Genomic DNA, 17,510 nt, shown 5'->3' with positions numbered 1-17,510 from the left:
CGCACCTCAGACTGCTGGAGCGGACAAGCCTGAGGCACATGGAACGAGGGGTTAATACGGTAATCAGGAGGGAGCTGTAACCTATAACAAACCTTGTTCAGTCTCCTCAGGACTGTAAATGGCCCCACAAACCGCAGACCCAGCTTCCGGCAGACGAGTGCATACACTGGGGCCTCACTGCGGTGGCGGTCGGGGCTAGCCTTCTGCCACCTGATGGCCCATTGCAGGCGCACATGGGTACCGTCCCATTTTCTTCCGAGCGCCGAAAACATTCGTCCACTGCAGGTGCTTCAATCTGGCTCTGATGGAACGGTAACCTAGTACACATTGAAAAGGAGTGGTGGAGGGAGTTTTAGGCCATCTCTGCCCAGGGGATGAAAGCCGCCCACTCCCCCAGCTGGTCCTGGCAGAAGGACCGCAGAAACTCTCTCCACCTGGGGTAAAAAACCTGAGGTGAGGCTGACCGAGACCCCCAGGCGTTCCATAAACGCCCTCCAGACCCTAGACGTGAACTGGGGACCCCGATCAGAAACTATATCCTCAGGCACCCCGTAGTGCCAGAAGACGTGTGTAAACAGGGCCTCTGCAGTTTGTAGGGCCGTAGGGAGACCGGGCAGAGGGAGGAGATGACAGAACTTAGAGAAACAATCCACAACAACCAAGATCTTGGTGTTACCCTGTGAGGGAGGAAGATCCGTTAGAAAATAAACCGACAGGTTGTGAACAAGGCCGTTGTGGAACGGGTAAGGGATGTAGCTTAACTCTGGCCAGGTGTCTAGGAGCCTTACACTGGGCGCACAGCGAGCAGGAGGAAACATATACCCTCACGTCTCGAGCCAAGTTGGGCCACCAGTACTTCTCAGACAGACAGCGCACCGTCCGACCGATCCCCGGATGATCAGAGGAGGGTGATGTGTGGGCCCAATAGATCAACTGGTCACGGACAGCAGACGGAACTTACTGAAGTCCGACGGGACACTGGAGTGGAGCGGGTTCAGTACGCAATGCCCGCTCAACGCCTGCGTCCAGCTCCCACACGACCGGTGCTACCAGGCAGGAGGCTACCAGACTGATCCATGGGCCGCTCCTCTGTGTCATACAGCCGGGACAATGCGTCTGCCTAAACATTCTGGGAACCTGGTCTGTAGGACAGGGTAACACACAAAACGGGTAAAGAACATGGCCCAACAAACTTGACAAGGATTCAGTCTCCTAGCTACCCGGACGTACTCCAGGTTGTGGTGGTCAGTCCAGATGAGGAAAGGGTGTTTAGCCCCCTCAAGCCAATGTCTCCACGCCTTCAAAGCCTTAACCACAGCTAACAGATCCCGGTCCCCCACATCATAGTTCCGCTCCGCCGGGCTGAGCTTCTTCGAGAAAAAGGACAGGGGCGGAGCTTCGGTGGCGTGCCCGAGCGCTGAAAGAGCACGGCTTCGATCCCTGCCTCTGACGCGTCCACCTCCAATACGAATGCCAAAGAGGGATCCGGATGGGCCAGCACAAGAGCCGAGGTAAACAAACCCTAAACATCGCTGCACCTCCTTTACCGTGGTGGGAGTCGGCCAATTACGCACGGCTGCTATGCGGTCACTCTCAATCTCCACCCCTGATATGGAAATGCGATACCCTAGGAAGGAGACGGACTGCTGGAAGAACAGGCATTGATCAGCCTTGACATACAGGTCATGCTCCAACAGTCGTCCAAGTACCTTGCGCACCAAGGATACATGCTCGGTGCGTGTAGCGGAGTATATCAGAATGTCATCGATATACACCACTACACCCTGCCCATGCAGGTCCCTGAAACCTTTGTCTACAAAGGATTGGAAGACTGATAGAGCATTCATCAACCCGTACGGCATGGCAAGGTACTCATAATGCCCTGAGGTGGTACTAAACGCCGTCTTCCACTCGTCTCCCTGTTGGATACGCACCAGATTGTATGCACTCCTGAAATCCAATTTAGTGACGAAGTGCGCCCCGTGCATTGAATCAATCGTAACTGTACCTCACCGTGATTTGATTGAGACCTCTATAATCAATGCACGGGCGCAGACCTCCAACCTTCTTCTTCACAAAAAAGAAACTTGAGGAAGCAGGTGCAATGGCGGACCGAATGTACCCCTGATGCAGTGATTCGGAGACATGCGTCTCCAAAGCCACCGTCTCCACTTGCGACAGGGGATACACTTGTCTCCTGGAATGTGCAGCGTCTACCAGGAGATTTATCGCACAATCCCCATGGCGATGGGGTGGTAATTGAGTCGCCTTCTTCTTACAGAAGGCGAGAGCCAAATCAGCATTTTCTGGGGGAATGCGCACAGTGGAGACCTGGTCTGGACTTTCCACTGTGGTAGCACACCTCCCTGAGCACTCTCGCGACCACCCCTTGAGAGCCCTCTGTTGCCAGGAAATGGTGGGGTTATGACGAGCCAACCAGGGAAGGCCTAGTATCACGGGAAATGCAGGAGAGTCAATGAGAAAGAGACTGATTCTCTCATCGTGAACCCCCTGCGTCTCCATGGCCAGGGAGATGATGGCCTCTCCGATTAGCCCGGACACCAAAGGGTCGACTATCCAGAACTCAGGTAAACAAACATGTGGACAACAGAGGACTCTGGATGAGAGTGGTGCATACTCACCTAGTGTGACGTCAGAGTGCCCTGCCTGCTGCCTCGATTCCCAGAGGGACCAACCCGGCACCGACTGGCAGTGTGCCCTCTGCGGCCACAGATGGTGCATGTGAAGGCCCCTCCTCCAGCCTCTCTACTTGCAGCCCCTCCCAACTCCATGGGCTTCGGAGCAGGAGTGCTTGGAGATGGAACCGACAGAGCCCCCTCAGGACGTCCATGGATGACTAGCAGGTTATCCAACCGGATTGACATATCCACCAGTTGGTCAAAGGTGGTGGCATCCCTGCAGGCCAACTCCCGTCGGACATCCTCACGTAAGCTGCATCGATAGTGGTCGATGAGGGCCATGTCGTTCCATCATGCACCGGTGGCCAAGGTCCGGAACTCCAGCGCGAAATCCTGCCCCATCCCCTGCCTCAAATGGAAGAGACGTTCACCCGCCGCTCGACCTTCGGGCGGATGGTCAAAGACAGGTAAACTCCTCGAAGTGGTCCAACGCCACGTCTTCCTCTCCCTACACGGCGTTTGCCCACTCCAGAGCTCTCCCCGAGAGGCATAAGACGAGGGCGGATACTCTCTCCCTTCCTGAGGGAGCTGGGTGAACAGTGGCCAGGTATAGGTCCAGTTGGAACTGTGCGGCCGTCCCATCATACTCCCTGGGAAGGGAGAGACGTATTCCACTTGAGCTGGTCGAGGCGCTGGAGAGACTTCCTGTCTCTCCCAGCGGTCCATGGTCTGGACAACGCGATCCATCATGGCACCGAGATGATGTAGCATAGCCTGTTTCGTCGACTCCTCTGACCGGGGTACTTCCTGCTGACTCCATGGTTAGGTGTAGGATCCTGTTAGGAGTGTGTATCGGAGACGAAGTCAGGTGCAGGAGAGCAGAGTCTAGTGAACAGGCGCACTTTTTATTCCGGTCATTACGACAGCACAAAATAACGTAAAAATGTGCCCAAAACACGGAACATAGACAAAAAGTAACACGCGTAACAATATCCACAAAATCAAAATACACGTAACACAAACAATCACAAAAACATGATGGGGAACAGAGGAATAAATACATATGAATTGATTGGGGAATGAACCAGGTGTGCAGGGAACAAGACAAAACAAATGGATACATGAAAAATGGAGCTGCGATGGCTAGAAAGCCGCGGACCGGACCGCCGAACACCGAACGAACAAGGAAAGGAGCCGACTTCAGTGGATGTCATGACAATACTAAATGAGCCAGGGCAATTTATATGCATGCGAAGGTGTCTGAGTGTAATTATGTTGGCCATATTGTATTTACACCAAAACAGTCTATAAGGGCATGAGTGTTGTACACAATTCATCAATAAAATTCATATTTACATGTTATTTGACTTCCATCAAATGATATCATGGCAGCCATATTGCATTTTAGATGCCATATTGGATTTGAGGCAGGGTGGCCCCAAAGATAATCTGTGCTGTTCCCCTGACTAAATTACAGGAGTAGCGGCTAAAGATAGAAAACCCTTCAAGGAACCTTGGAGCCCCAAAAAGGTAATTCCGATGTCTGAGCCCACTTGTTTTCCTTAGACCCGATTACAATAGCCACAACATCAAAATACAGTGTATTTTTGTCAGGCAGGACCAAACAGCACTGAAAGATAGCAAATCTGACCTGCCTATTAATTAGCCACCAAAAAGTAAAGCTTACATTCATCATAAATATTAATGGTTGAAATTTCTGCCTATTGTATCTCTGTGTCTACAGGACTGTAATTCCAAGATGCATTAAGATATCCTGATGTTGTTTGTTTGTGTATGTAGTGCAGACAACTGACTACTTGAATTCCACATTTTATCAAGATCAGAGCTTGCAATATGGGGTTACACTTCTTTATGTGGCCCATCCCCCCTCCAGCCAGGCATTATTCTGTTTGTTTGTTTTTTAGTTTAGGGGGTGTGTCATAATATCTCTCAATTTAACCACTTTGCAGTAAAATATTTTTTACACAACCATTTATTTCATACATAGGAGACATTAGAGATGTGAAAAAACATGGTTGTGTTTTGTTTGACTTCGGGTAGGTGTATCTTAAAAAGATTAGTGGCCACTAGACTACAGTTCCCACAGAGTGACACAGGGGAGACCGGTAATAATAGTAGACAGTGTATTTATTTGGTACCACTCAAACAGTCCCAATGCCATCCTCTGTGGGTGTGTCAGTGCAGACCAAGGTGTAAACAGGTTGAATCACCAGTCACAGTCGTAGGTCTGGAGCCAGGGTCTGACTTTTAGTGAGGTATTTTTGCTTTGCATAACTTTTTTTGTTGCAGTTTTACAGCAAATTCCTTGCAATTCTACACATTTTGCCATCACTTATGTCTTGTTAATATGATATTTGAGTGAGAGTGACTAACAAAATCAATGGGGGTCCGCTGGGCACCTGCCCTGCGTGCCTAATCGGTAATTCGACCATGATTACTACAAGTTTAGATAGTTGGCTAGACTAACTAGGCTAATTTATCAATCTAAAAATGTTTCAATGTAGACTCAGAGAAATGACATTGCAACGAGCAGGACCGCAGATATTGAGATGAGTGAGATGCAAGTCGTCACTCTCACACTGTCACACACAGTATCTGTGTATGAGCAGGGGTTTGCTTCATGCTGTTCACAGCTTGGTTGCCACGGGACCAAAACAGTGGAGAAGTTGAGCCTCACGCTTTACCCACTATGTTTTGTAATTTCTGCATCTACGTAATATCGCTGAGTCTACCTTTAACTGATGGACTAATTGAGTGACTATCAGTGGCTGTTATATAACGAGGAAAACTGCTGATGCGCAACCAACCAAGTTTAGAAATTGCATTTTGTGTATTATACTATTCTAGCTTTCAACAGTTGTTGAGTTGCCGACTGAGGCCCCCCCACCGAATTGAGATACTTCCCTGACCACAGTCCATTCTATCAGAGGACAAATGATAAATGCTTCCAGATGCCTAAAGTATGCTTCCGGAATTCCAGAAGACCACTGAGAAGAGAACCTGCTGGAAACATACTGGTGTATGAAGTAGTTTCACCTCTTGGAAATACACTGAGAAGGAAAGTTGCAAGGCACCATAGATAACATAGACTTATCTGATGACTGAATTTGGCGTTCGGTGACTCGGGGAGTTTTAGCATGTGGGTGGTGAGGGTGTGTTGAAACCAGACTTAAAGATAACAAAAAGTGGGCTGTTGTTAATGTTTCGTTTTTTGTGTGCTTTTGCAGACTGCTAGGGCATGTACTTTCCTGTTTAACATGTTTGTTTTTCAATATGTGGTTTGCTAATCCAGTATAAGGTTCAAGCTGCTATACCACAAATGAAAAACCCCTGAAAACTTCCATTTAACATCCTCTTGAACAGGAAATCATCTCTGTCATGACCCGGCATGTAAAGTGATGCACCGTCAGCAGAATCAAACCCACCACAAAGGTTGTTGGCCTTCTGCCTGTATTTTTTATTTGTTTAACTAGGCAAGTCAGTTAAGAACAAATTATTTTTTACAATGATGGCCTACCCCAGCCAAACACGGCCAATTGTGCACCACCCTATGGTATTTCCAAGCACAGTCAGATGTGATACAGCCTGGATTCAAACCAGGGACTCTAGTGACACCTCTTAGCAGAGATGCAATGCCTTAGACTGCTGCACCACTCAGGTCAGTAGCCACTCTGGAGGAAGTCTGACTAATCAGCTGAAGGACAAACTGCACAGACGAGCGGTAGAGTCATTTTAAATGTCATTTTATTCAACATTTTGGCTTTTAAGGAACATTTACATGATTCTGGAGGTATTCGTTTCAGGCTGTATAAACCAATTAATTGTGTATTACAGCTGGATTGATCAGACTACACTGGAGGGATGGCAGCATGTGGACATCACCTTGGATCTTATAAGACAGTATGTTCCAACTCCAGTTCTCCAGTACCCCCAACAGCACACATTTTTGTTGTAGCCCCGGACAACAGCACCTGATTCAACATGTCAAGGGCTTGATGATTAGTTGTCAACAGGTAGAATAAGGTGTGCTTGTTCGGGGCCACAACAAAACATTTACTGTTGGGGGTAGTCATGGATCGGAGTTGGGAAACACTGCTGTAGAAATTTGAACTTTTGTCAGATTTAACATTTCGTAACAGATTAGGAGAATTTACTCAGCAGGTTAGGAAAATGAACATAGCAGGTTAGGATAATTATGTTAAGGTTAGGAAAAGTGTTTGGGTTATGGTTAGCTAAAATGCAAAAAAAAATCAGCTTTTGACGTTAATCTGACGAAAGCTGTATCCCTTCTAGCCGGATATATTTTTTATTTAACCTTTACTTAACTAGGCAACATAGGATGGTCACTGCAGGTCCTGCTATATCTTCTATCAGGTTAGTGTGGTGAAGGGTCTGAGGTTTTGTCTTGATGGGAAGTGAGACTCTATATCTAGAAAACAACATGCTGCTACATCCTGTAACAAGACACTGAAGATTCATAGTTTAGTCTCTCATGATATCTTGATGAAATGTTCATGATGTAGGAAGTCACTTGAAGCATCCAAATATTCACACAAATCTCCAACTTCCCCTTACATGATCAGATTTACTATTGAGACTGTTTTAGTATTTAATAAGCATAGGAAGTAATATTCTTGTTCCTCCTATTCATAAATAGTTGTGTGCCATTGGTCATTCATTGTTAGTGATGCTTGATAGGACATACTATTGTCTGAATAAGGCAGATATCAAGTCATCATGTCACGGTCTTTGAAAAAGCTGACACAATCTTTGAATTGTGAGGCCCAACTCAAAATCAGTCAAATAAAATTGTCCTAAATAAAGCCTTTTTTACATCAGATACCCAGCATAAAATCCCAGAGCAAGCAATGCAGATGTGGAAGCAGAGTGTCTAGGAAAAACTCCCTAGAAGGCATGAACCTAGGAAGAAACTTAGAGAAGAACCAGGCTCTGAGGGGTGGCCAGTCCTGTGGAGATTTAAATATGACATATGATAGTCCAATCATTTCTTGAGCAGAAGTTAGAACTTCCAGTATGCTCTTCTTGTGTTCCTCAACAACATACAAAATCACTGTTCTTTATGAACAAGTTACATAAGAAGAGGTAGTTGTGCTGATGGAATATGAACCATAGTGTTCTCAGCAGAGGTAAATTGATTATGGTAAATCATTGTACCTTGTCATACTTCTGTAAATGTTGTATTTCCCTTGGTGAAACATAACCTCTATTCCAATAATGTGTAATATTATTTAATAATCATATTCACATATGACAAGCAAAGGAATCTGCTGCAAAATGATTGTACTCCATAGACCCAGAAGCAGAATATCATAACCCTTTATTGTCCCCAAAACAACGATGTCAAGACAATGTTGTTTTTTCTTCAAGTATTACTCCTCCACATCTAATTGTCAAAGTCAAGACAGGGCACTCAGAGACATTTGTGTCATTTTCCCTTTGGTGACAGCTGTGCGATAGAGGAAGTCACAGAAGCTACCACGACAGGGGATATTTGATGGTTGACTCATTTCAGTATTTCCTTGATAGGACTTAGTTTTGTCGAAAGCACTGCTCATGGACAGGAAGTCATTCATTTCAGTCTGAGACTGAGAGTGGAGCGGAGCGGAGGGCAGAGCAGCTACCCAGGTAAGTTCTCACTTAAATTTCCTGTTGTAATAACATGGCTCGATAATAGTTTATTTCAGACTTCAATCAGCACAGCATATATTTGACAAATATTGCAACTTTCATCACTTTTAACATTTGATTTGATTTGATCAAATGATTTGATCAACATTTGTTTCCTTCCATTGAAAGAAAATCCACGTATGCATGGTGTTTATAAAATGCTGTCCTTGAAATGCATGGGTTTTAATTACACCTTTGCCTTTCTTTAGGTGATTGATCAGAGTGCGTCGTCCTTGTGATTCAGCTTGTGTCTCGGCCAGTGGGACTAGATTGAATACCACCCTGTTAGTGGGACGATGATGCACCTAGGAGACAACTCCAGTGGGCTTGATGTGAACGGCACCATCTGTGAGGTCCATGACAGCATCCTCTCTCCTGCCTTACCAATTCTCTACTCAATAATCTGCTTCTTCGGCCTGGTCAGCAACATCATGACCATATTTGTGTTCTTCCTGAGGAAACACTCTGACTCGTCCATGGCTGTGTACATGAACCACCTGGCCATGGCTGACTTCCTGCTGGTGATGTGTCTTCCCCTGCGGGTCTACTACCACAACAGCCCAGGCCCCTTTTACCTCTGCAAGGTACTGGGCATATTCTTCTACGTCAACATGTATGCCAGCATCCTGTTCCTCAGCCTGATCAGTCTGGATCGCTACCTGAAGATCATCAAGCCTGTGTGGGTCCTGAGAATCCACAAGGTGCGGTGGAGCCACCGGGCGTCCTTCTCCGTGTGGGCAGGTCTTGTCCTGGCCATGTCTCTTTTTTCCCTAAGGAAAGACAAGGAGCGCCCCTGTGATAGGATCTGCTTCCACTTCCACCACAAAGGACTCCTGGGGGGCATGGCCAACCTCACCGTGGTGGCCTTCTTTTATGCTATCTTCCTCCTCTTTATCAGCTTCTATGCTCGGATAACCACCAAGCTGAGAAACATGTCTTTAGGCAACCGGGACCCCAAGGCCCAGCAGAGGAAGAGAAGGGTGATCCTGAAGACCTTTGTGGTGCCGGTAATCTTCACACTCTGCTTCCTGCCATACCACCTGGTGAGAGTGCCCTACGTGCTGGCCCAAATGGACGTGATCCAGGCCCTGGGCAGTAAGCAGATTCTCCACATCCTCAACGAGCTCACTCTGCTCCTGTCTGCCCTCAACAGCTGTCTGGACCCCATCATCTACTACTTAATGTCCTGTACCTACAGGAGGACCATCCTCTTTGCCCTGCAGGGGCAGTTCAAGACCATGTACGCTGTTAACCGCAGACGCATCAGTATTAACCAATCTATTACAGAGATATAGAGCTACAGTATCTAAGGCAGGGAGTTTTAACATTTTGCACAAATTAATTTGGATAATGGCCAAGTTGGATTAATGGAAAAAGATCATGTATAATAGGCGTTAATACTGTTAATACTATTGACTCTATAAAATAAGAATAGAAGGATATTATTGAATGTACATTATGAAATATATATAAATATGAACTCTTGTTATCAAGCTCTTACTGGACTTTGTATAATTTTTGGTCCAGTAAGAATGTTTTTTTTTTAAATGAGAATTTGTGCAATCTTTTTTGTTTGAGTATGTTACTCACACTTATGGAGGGTGACCTTATGTTCTCATGGTTAAAAGGTCAATATACAACATGACCTTTTAAATGTCTTACGCACAAGGATTCCCCAAGATGAGTATGCTGTTTCATTTCGTGTAAATGACCTACATTCTCACCCTATGATTTTCCGACCCTATGCTGTCGGAAAATGTATTCATTAAATGAAGTACACTGACAAAGGCTTGTGTCAGTCTTGTGCGCTTTTAAAAATTATGTTTTTTTTTCTGACATGGGATCCGTACATTTATATTTTCACACGATAGAGAGCCGTGAAGGTATTTGTCTTTTACAATTGCATTAGTGAAGTTCACCAACATTGCTTTCATTTGAAGAGTTTCTTTCCAAAACTCTATATCCACCAATTTCTCACGTTTGTGTTTTTCATCAGAGGGATTGCTTAGGTGTACCTTCATGTCTGTGTAAAATATTATCCTTCTCAAATGTATTTTTGTATGTATGAAAACTTTCTTTTTCTTCTTCTCCCAAAACAATATAAATCCATTGTTTAGCTGTAATGGAATGTCTGAATCATGTATATTTGATTGTGATATGTGGTTGTCTCATCTAGCTATCTTAAGATGAATGCATTCATTGTAAGTCGCTCTGGATAAGGGCATCTACTAAATGACTAACATGTCATTTACATTCTAGTAATTTAGCAGATGCTCTTCTCCAAAGCGACTTACAATGAATGCATTTATCTTAAGACAGCTAGGTGAGACAACAACACATCACATTCGTATCAAGTACATTTTCCCTCAACAAATATTTATCATCAAAGTCAGTGCTAGTGGGAAAAGAGAAGGAAAAATAAACGTTTTACATACAGATCTCATAGTATTGTATTTAATCATTTTAATGTTGATGGCACAAACATATAATTTGTATATTTCTTTAAAAAAAGTTAATATTTGTTACTGTGTCAAACCTAGCAGTACTACTTATTTCTCTGACAGTGAGGTGGACATATAGCATTTTTCTATTATGATTAGTTGTCTCACTGAAATGGAACCATCAAGTGACAGATTTAAAACAAAAACATATCTGTCATTGAACAACCCCATGTCATGACTGTATAGGGAAAAAACACACGAATCTCTTTCAGAATGTCTTTAAACAATAAAGCTAATTTACCAACAGTCCTGAAAATGGCTATATACAGTGGGGAGAACAAGTATTTGATACACTGCTGATTTTGCAGATTAAAATGCAAATTAATTACTTAAAAATCATACAATGTTATTTTCTGGATTTTTGTTATAGATTCCATATCTCACAGTTGAAGTGTACCTATGATAAAAATTACAGACCTCTACATGCTTTGTAAGTAGGAAAACCTGCAAAATCAGCAGTGTATCAAATACTTGTTCTCCCCACTGTAGTGTTTTGGAATTAAACTTAATTTGATGTTCATGATGGATTATCTCCTCAGAAAACACTTTGAGATTCTGTAATTATTATGGAATCATTGTTCTCTTGCTTTCAAAACATTTATATTAAAGTACATTGATATTAAATGATAAGAGAGTACTGATCAATTTAAGTAAGTATGTGAGTAGTCTGTATAGTAGAGGCCATACATTATCTACGTTTTAAGTCGTTTTATCCAATCACTGTTAGGATTCACTCTGTTATTCACTGATTTATCAAGTCAATTATGGCTTGAATTAGTTTGTTTTATTACCTACTGCTCAAAAAGCTTGGCTTCGACTGACAGCATAGATTGATCACAGAGACTTACCAGTTGAAATGGAGGAGCAGAGGAAAGAGTGATATACCCGCTGTTCAAAGCCAGACATTCACATGGATGATTTCTCTGCCAGATGATCAGCAGCTTTTCATTACAGAGAACAAAGACATTTCAAATCTTGGATAAATACTGATTGGTGCATATTTAGGATATTTGCATTTCGGATGAGTTGACAATGGAGTACAATCTTATTTTCTGTCATTTGTATATAATATAACCGATGAATTAAAACCCATTCTTATCTTCTGTTAAATCAGTCACAGCACTAATCTTGGTTGTTTCTTGTGTTTTTGTTAACAGTAACACCAGTTCTGGACTTTCAGCTCCCCCTACTGGTCATTCATACGGTCTTTGAATCAGCATGTGGCATAATATTTTACCATCATTTTTTTCATTACTGTTCAGACCAATTCTCTGGAGTATTAATCTGTCCACACCAGAGACATAGGTCCACTAACCTTCTCTGTTTTCATGCTCATCTGAATCGTTCTTTGGGATCAGATGGACTCTGCACTCACACAGCTCTCTCCATCTCTCTAAAATAAAAAAAAAGGGTTAACCCAACATTAACAAAGAGCACTATTCTAGTCTTATATTCCATTCTATTTCTTAGAAATGTATTTATTGGAGACAGCAGCGATGCGTTAAGGTCAAATGGCGGAGTCCACCTCTGATTGCACAACTCAGGGTGCCTGGAAGGGAGTCATCACAGTCCTTACAGCCCAAACATACAGTATAGAGCTCTCCTCAGGGTGCCTGGAAGAGAGTCATCACAGTCCTTACAGCCCAAACATACAGTATAGAGCTCTGCTCAGGGTGCCTGGAAGGGAGTCATCACAGTCCTTACAGCCCAAACATACAGTATAGAGCTCTCCTCAGGGTGCCTGGAAGGGAGTCATCACAGTCCTTACAGCCCAAACATACAGTATAGAGCTCTCCTCAGGGTGCCTGGAAGGGAGTCATCACAGTCCTTACAGCCCAAACATACAGTATAGAGCTCTGCTCAGGGTGCCTGGAAGGGTGCCTTGGGAGTCATCACAGTCCTTACAGCCCAAACATACAGTATAGAGCTCTCCTCAGGGTGCCTGGAAGAGAGTCATCACAGTCCTTACAGCCCAAACATACAGTATAGAGCTCTCCTCAGGGTGCCTGGAAGGAGTCATCACAGTCCTTACAGCCCAAACATACAGTATAGAGCTCTCCTCAGGGTGCCTGGAAGGGAGTCATCACAGTCCTTACAGCCCAAACATACAGTATAGAGCTCTCCTCAGGGTCAGGATTTACCCCAAGTCATTCCAAAAAAGCATGTGAATATCCACATTAGTAATGAAACAGTTTATGCAAAATTCTTTATTGTTTAGAATGTCACAATGAATATGCAATTGTCATTAGATCATGAAATCTAGTCAGGGAATGGATGGATTACCACATATTAGAATTAATCAGGCTGTAGAGTGATTAGTATTTTTTGCGTGTGAAAGAAAGATATTCGGAATACAATAACTTTAACTTTCTTAAAATGACAAAACAAATACAAAGCATTATTTAAATGTGTCAATAAAACACACATTATACAAAAACACAAACTCAGAAACAAACTAAAAAATGCTATGGAATCACTCTCCAAACACACAGGCATTGGTAACCTTCAGTGCAGCAGTGTTTTTCAGATCAGTGATGTCACCCCAGACAGTGATGTCACCCCAGACGTGTGTGTCAGGCTTCTCCTAAGCCTCGGCCTCTTCTCCATCAGCGTCAGCATGGGCATGGCTATGTGTTGCCATGGGAACCCCCTCGGAGGTTACAAAGGCCTGGTGGCTACTCCCCATGGTAGGGACGCCTTCATACGCCACCGTGGTCGAACTCTTAGGTTTGGCCCTGGAGGGGGAGAGGAATTATAGGTGAAACACTGCACCACACATTTGTATTATTATTATTGTCAATGAGTTTATAGTGCAGCCCAAATCATAACCACTCACTGCATCTCTGTTTCCTTGATATCCTTGTATTTCTGCTTCTTCATGGAGTGGGTCATGTACAAGACAATAAGGATGATTAGGAGAGCTCCAAGAAGTGCTCCAATGACTGCACCAGCAATGGCCCCATCACCTAGCTCTGTTAAAAGGCGGGTTATTGGTAAGATTAGTTACACCAGTGTGTCTACAGCAGTGTGCAGATCATATAAACAAGGAAAAACAACATCACATATGTTACCCGTACCATGATTGAGCTCCACAGTGCAAGTGGCAGATCCCACATCATTAGAGGCACTGCACTGGTACTCTCCAAACTCAAACTGGGATATGTTTCTAATATACAAGGATCCTAATTTCGGATCTGAAAAGAAAAAGAAAGAATAAAAAGTTGAGCAAAAATGAATCAGAGCGCAAAGGAGTGATGGAGAACGGAGGAACAGTATGACAACCCACCGGTGTACCCCAGCACAGGTTTATTGGTCTTGTTCTGGTCCAGTCTTGTCCAGGTATAGGAGGGGGTGGGGCTTCCCTGCTCACTGTGGCAGGTGAGGGTAACCAGGTGACCAGACTCCACATCACCATGGACAGCACAGAACGGCACAGAGGGCATCTCTTACAGACCATGTGATAGAGAGAGAGCATGTGTTAACTTTATGTAATATGCTGCAATCTGGACCCAGTTGATCCAACTACCGGTAATCAGAGAAAGTTTCCAAAGAGTACAGCCAAGTTAGACATAAAAAAATCAACACTTGCCCTGGACCAGTAGCTAGCTATTTGGTCTAGTAGTAGGTATGTTTGACGTTGAAATGCAGAACACTGAATGCCAGTGCTTGATACCAGTCATTACAGTGATATATTCAATCAAACATGAGCAGTCGAGCAAAGATAATGTCATCCCTCTGAGTGTCTCTAATGCTTTGCTATGGTTACAATGGTGATGTTGTACATCATGGTACTTGCAGTGTTTACGGTGACTAAAATGACACATTTATACAACAGACATGACCAATTGTAGGCAAGTATATTATTTGTAAGATGAGCAGCCATTGTGGATTGGTACAATTAAATGTATAAACAATAAAAAATAAAAGACCATGTCCATGTTAGGACAGAATACAGTGTACTGCCTTCCTCATAATGCTTCACTACAACCCATCTGCTTTATCAAACTGGGAATCATTAATTAAATCGAAAATAGAGTCATGTGTTTCTCCATTCTATTCCTGAGGAGTACGAGACATGTCGGAAGGTGGTCTTGTACTCCGGTGTTTCTGTTCTAATTTCTGACACTGAAGATACTAGTCTGCTCCAGTTCCCATGGAAACTACTGTGGATACTGAGGCCAGCAAGGTTGTCCTGGTAACTCTGTGAATGAATGGAATCACAGACGGCATGTAATTCAATGATCACAAAACTCAGATCAGGAAAAACAGGATCACTGCTTCATAGGTCTGGTTGTGTGTTGTGTTTACACTAACATAGGAAGAAGGATATACGTTACTATTTCATTATTATATGTGACTTACCTAAAACAGAACTTACCAAGAATGCTGACAGTGATAGTTGCCTCAGTCTTCCCACTGACATCAGGGAAGTTGTGGACTTCGCAGGTGTAGACCCCTGCATCGGACACTTTCATGTTGCTTATTGTTATTGAGGCATTGTTGGTAGAAGCTGGAGAGCTGGATGGCTTCAACCTGCCTTCATATGGTTTGGAAATCACACCCTCTCCTGACTGAGAGTAATACACCTAAAAGGTAACAGCAGAATGTCTTAGAGCCTACATAAATCCACTGGAAAACCACTTCTTACCAAAAACACAATTTGTACACGGATTAACAGATTTCGTGTTGATATTTCAGAGACGGCTTCTGCACACAAAAAAAAGAGGTTTCCTCAAGGGTTCTTTGGGAAGGGTGATGGTTCTATGTGGAACCATACTGACCATACTTTGAGCCCTTCAATGGTTCTTTGCAGTTCAAAAAAGGGCTCTTTCCTCTTTATGTGATAATTAAAATGTAGGGCTGTGGCTCATTAGAATATTTTGGGGCGTGGTTTGAGCACAGCTCTTTTTGTGCAACCAGTTCATCTAATCTGCTGTGTTACGCTGCTTGTGACTATGGTCAGTAACAGTGTCTATTAAAAGACTCATGTATGGTCATGTGGGAATTGAGAATGGTAGATTAAGTCAGTAGTTCTACATTTTCTACTCAGGGATCTCCAGCTGTTCCAGAGCTCGCACACCTGATTCAATTAGTTAATGAACACAATAATAAAACCTATTTAACAATATAATATGGCTTTTTAACCACAACTAAAACCCCTGTATGGTTCTACAAAGAACATTTGAGATTGAGAAAAGTTCTTTATAGAACAATTCTCCGTAAAGGTTCTATAAAGAACCTTAAAAAAGGGTTCTATATAGCCTCAAAAATGGTTGTAACCATAGCAGAAGCCTTTTTTGGGGATATATAGAACTTTGTAAAGGTTCTTTGTAAAACCTTAGGAAATAGTTATTTATAGCACCATACATGTTCCATTTAAAAACTTATAAGCATGGTTCTTTATAGAACCTTCCAAAAAATATTCCATATACCACCAAAAATGGTTCTGCTATGGTTACAAGCCAAAGAACCCTTATTTGACATCATATCGAATAATTCACTTGTAGTGTGTGTTTGGAGGGCAGGGAGCCACTGGTGCTCTGGTGACTGGACTCTTTGTTGTCTTAACAGGGTGTTTCATAAAATGGGAACTCAAGAGCTGCCGTCATATTGAACTAGTAGCCTACCTGCCTTTTATTAAAATACCGAAGCACCAATTCTTCCCTCTTAGAAAAAAAGGTTATATCTATAATCTTAAAGGTTTCTTTGGCTGTCCCCATAGGAAAACACTTTGAAGAACCCACACTCCCCAGGTAGTGTGACAATGTGGCAACATAATACAGAGCGAAGAAAACTACAAAGTAACATCAGTCTACGTACCTGCTGTGGCACCATGGAGGTTTTGGAAACAAAATTCCACTGGATGATGAGGTCACTGGTTTTCTGCTCAGTGGTAACAAAGTTGCACTGGAGAAGAGCACTTTCACCCTTTGTCACGTTCTCAAACTTCTGGGGAACCGTGACTGTCATTAAATGCCCACAACCTAAAAAAGGGTTAATAAATATATTTCTGTACTTTTATTCGGTTTGAATGTTATTCTTTAATATCAGATTACTGAAACATCATTATTATTATTTATTTCATAATACATGAACATGCAACTCACCCATCATGCCGAGCAGCAGGACCATTTTCAGTGTGGAGTACATTTGAAAGGAAATGTTGGTGCGTATTTCTGTAAGCCAGTCAGGAGTGGTATTGCTCACACTACCTCAAAATCCCTCACCTTTTCAAGTTCTTACCTATCAACTAAGTTGTAACGCCTAGGTAGCGCGTACTGTACAAGCTTGTGGGGACTCTGTGTACAGGCTAATTTTGTGCCTGTAGAAATCATGGGGGTGTTCAAGGTGTGTGCACAACCTTGTTTGCCGTGTCATCTAGACTGGGCGGGAATATTCTCCGACTTTTATTTTTCAAAATGTGCATTTGCATTTCCAAATTAGCGCCATTTGTTCCTACTTCAATCTCTAGACTTACAGGGAGGCCATGATGTCTGTGCTAAAGAATATAGGACACAATTAAGTGTATATTTGTGCACTTTACACTATCAGTTGTACTCTACACAGTACAGTACAGTATATATTTGTTCTGTTTTCTCTTTTTAGTCTGTTAACCTTATTGCAGTGGCCCACTAGTTATTGACAGTGACATTGACAATTA

At 43.3% G+C, this 17,510-nt stretch overlaps 2 protein-coding genes across 2 annotated transcripts; one reads left to right on the top strand and one right to left on the bottom strand.

Moving 5' to 3' along the window:
* Positions 1 to 8,261: 8,261 nt before the first annotated feature.
* Positions 8,262 to 11,975, top strand: gpr34l (G protein-coupled receptor 34 like). Its single transcript, XM_064971860.1, has 2 exons — positions 8,262 to 8,306; positions 8,558 to 11,975. Exon 2 carries the CDS (start codon positions 8,645 to 8,647, stop codon positions 9,641 to 9,643), a length of 999 nt encoding a protein of 332 aa, XP_064827932.1. The 5' UTR covers positions 8,262 to 8,306; positions 8,558 to 8,644; the 3' UTR covers positions 9,644 to 11,975.
* A 1,144-nt stretch (positions 11,976 to 13,119) lies between these two features.
* On the bottom strand, positions 13,120 to 16,819 carry LOC135543774 (V-set and immunoglobulin domain-containing protein 1-like). Its single transcript, XM_064971122.1, has 6 exons — positions 16,670 to 16,819; positions 15,228 to 15,435; positions 14,136 to 14,294; positions 13,927 to 14,043; positions 13,686 to 13,821; positions 13,120 to 13,584 (listed from the first exon to the last, which is right to left on the bottom strand). The coding sequence occupies exons 1-6, from the start codon at positions 16,817 to 16,819 to the stop codon at positions 13,434 to 13,436; spliced, it is 921 nt and encodes a 306-aa protein (XP_064827194.1). The 3' UTR covers positions 13,120 to 13,433.
* Positions 16,820 to 17,510: the final 691 nt, after the last annotated feature.

The sequence above is a fragment of the Oncorhynchus masou genome, chromosome 8 (genome assembly GCF_036934945.1).
Source record: "Oncorhynchus masou masou isolate Uvic2021 chromosome 8, UVic_Omas_1.1, whole genome shotgun sequence".
In the NCBI taxonomy this organism is placed as follows: Eukaryota; Metazoa; Chordata; class Actinopteri; order Salmoniformes; family Salmonidae; genus Oncorhynchus; species Oncorhynchus masou.
The sequence above is the reverse complement of the archived record's forward strand: the minus strand, read 5'-3'. Positions and strand labels throughout refer to the sequence as shown.

What these genes read in the sequence shown, in the direction of transcription:
- gpr34l (XM_064971860.1), top strand. Translation starts at nt 8,645, where the DNA reads ATGATGCACCTAGGAGACAACTCCAGTGGGCTTGATGTGAACGGCACC.
- LOC135543774 (XM_064971122.1), bottom strand. Translation starts at nt 16,819, where the DNA reads ATGACAGTCACGGTTCCCCAGAAGTTTGAGAACGTGACAAAGGGTGAA. An exon ending in CCTCCATGGTGCCACAGCAG is followed by an intron (nt 15,436 to 16,669) that starts GTACGTAGACTG and finishes GTTACCTTTTAG; the next exon opens with GTGTATTACTCTCAGTCAGG. An exon ending in ACCTGTGCTGGGGTACACCG is followed by an intron (nt 14,044 to 14,135) that starts GTGGGTTGTCAT and finishes TTTTCTTTTCAG; the next exon opens with ATCCGAAATTAGGATCCTTG.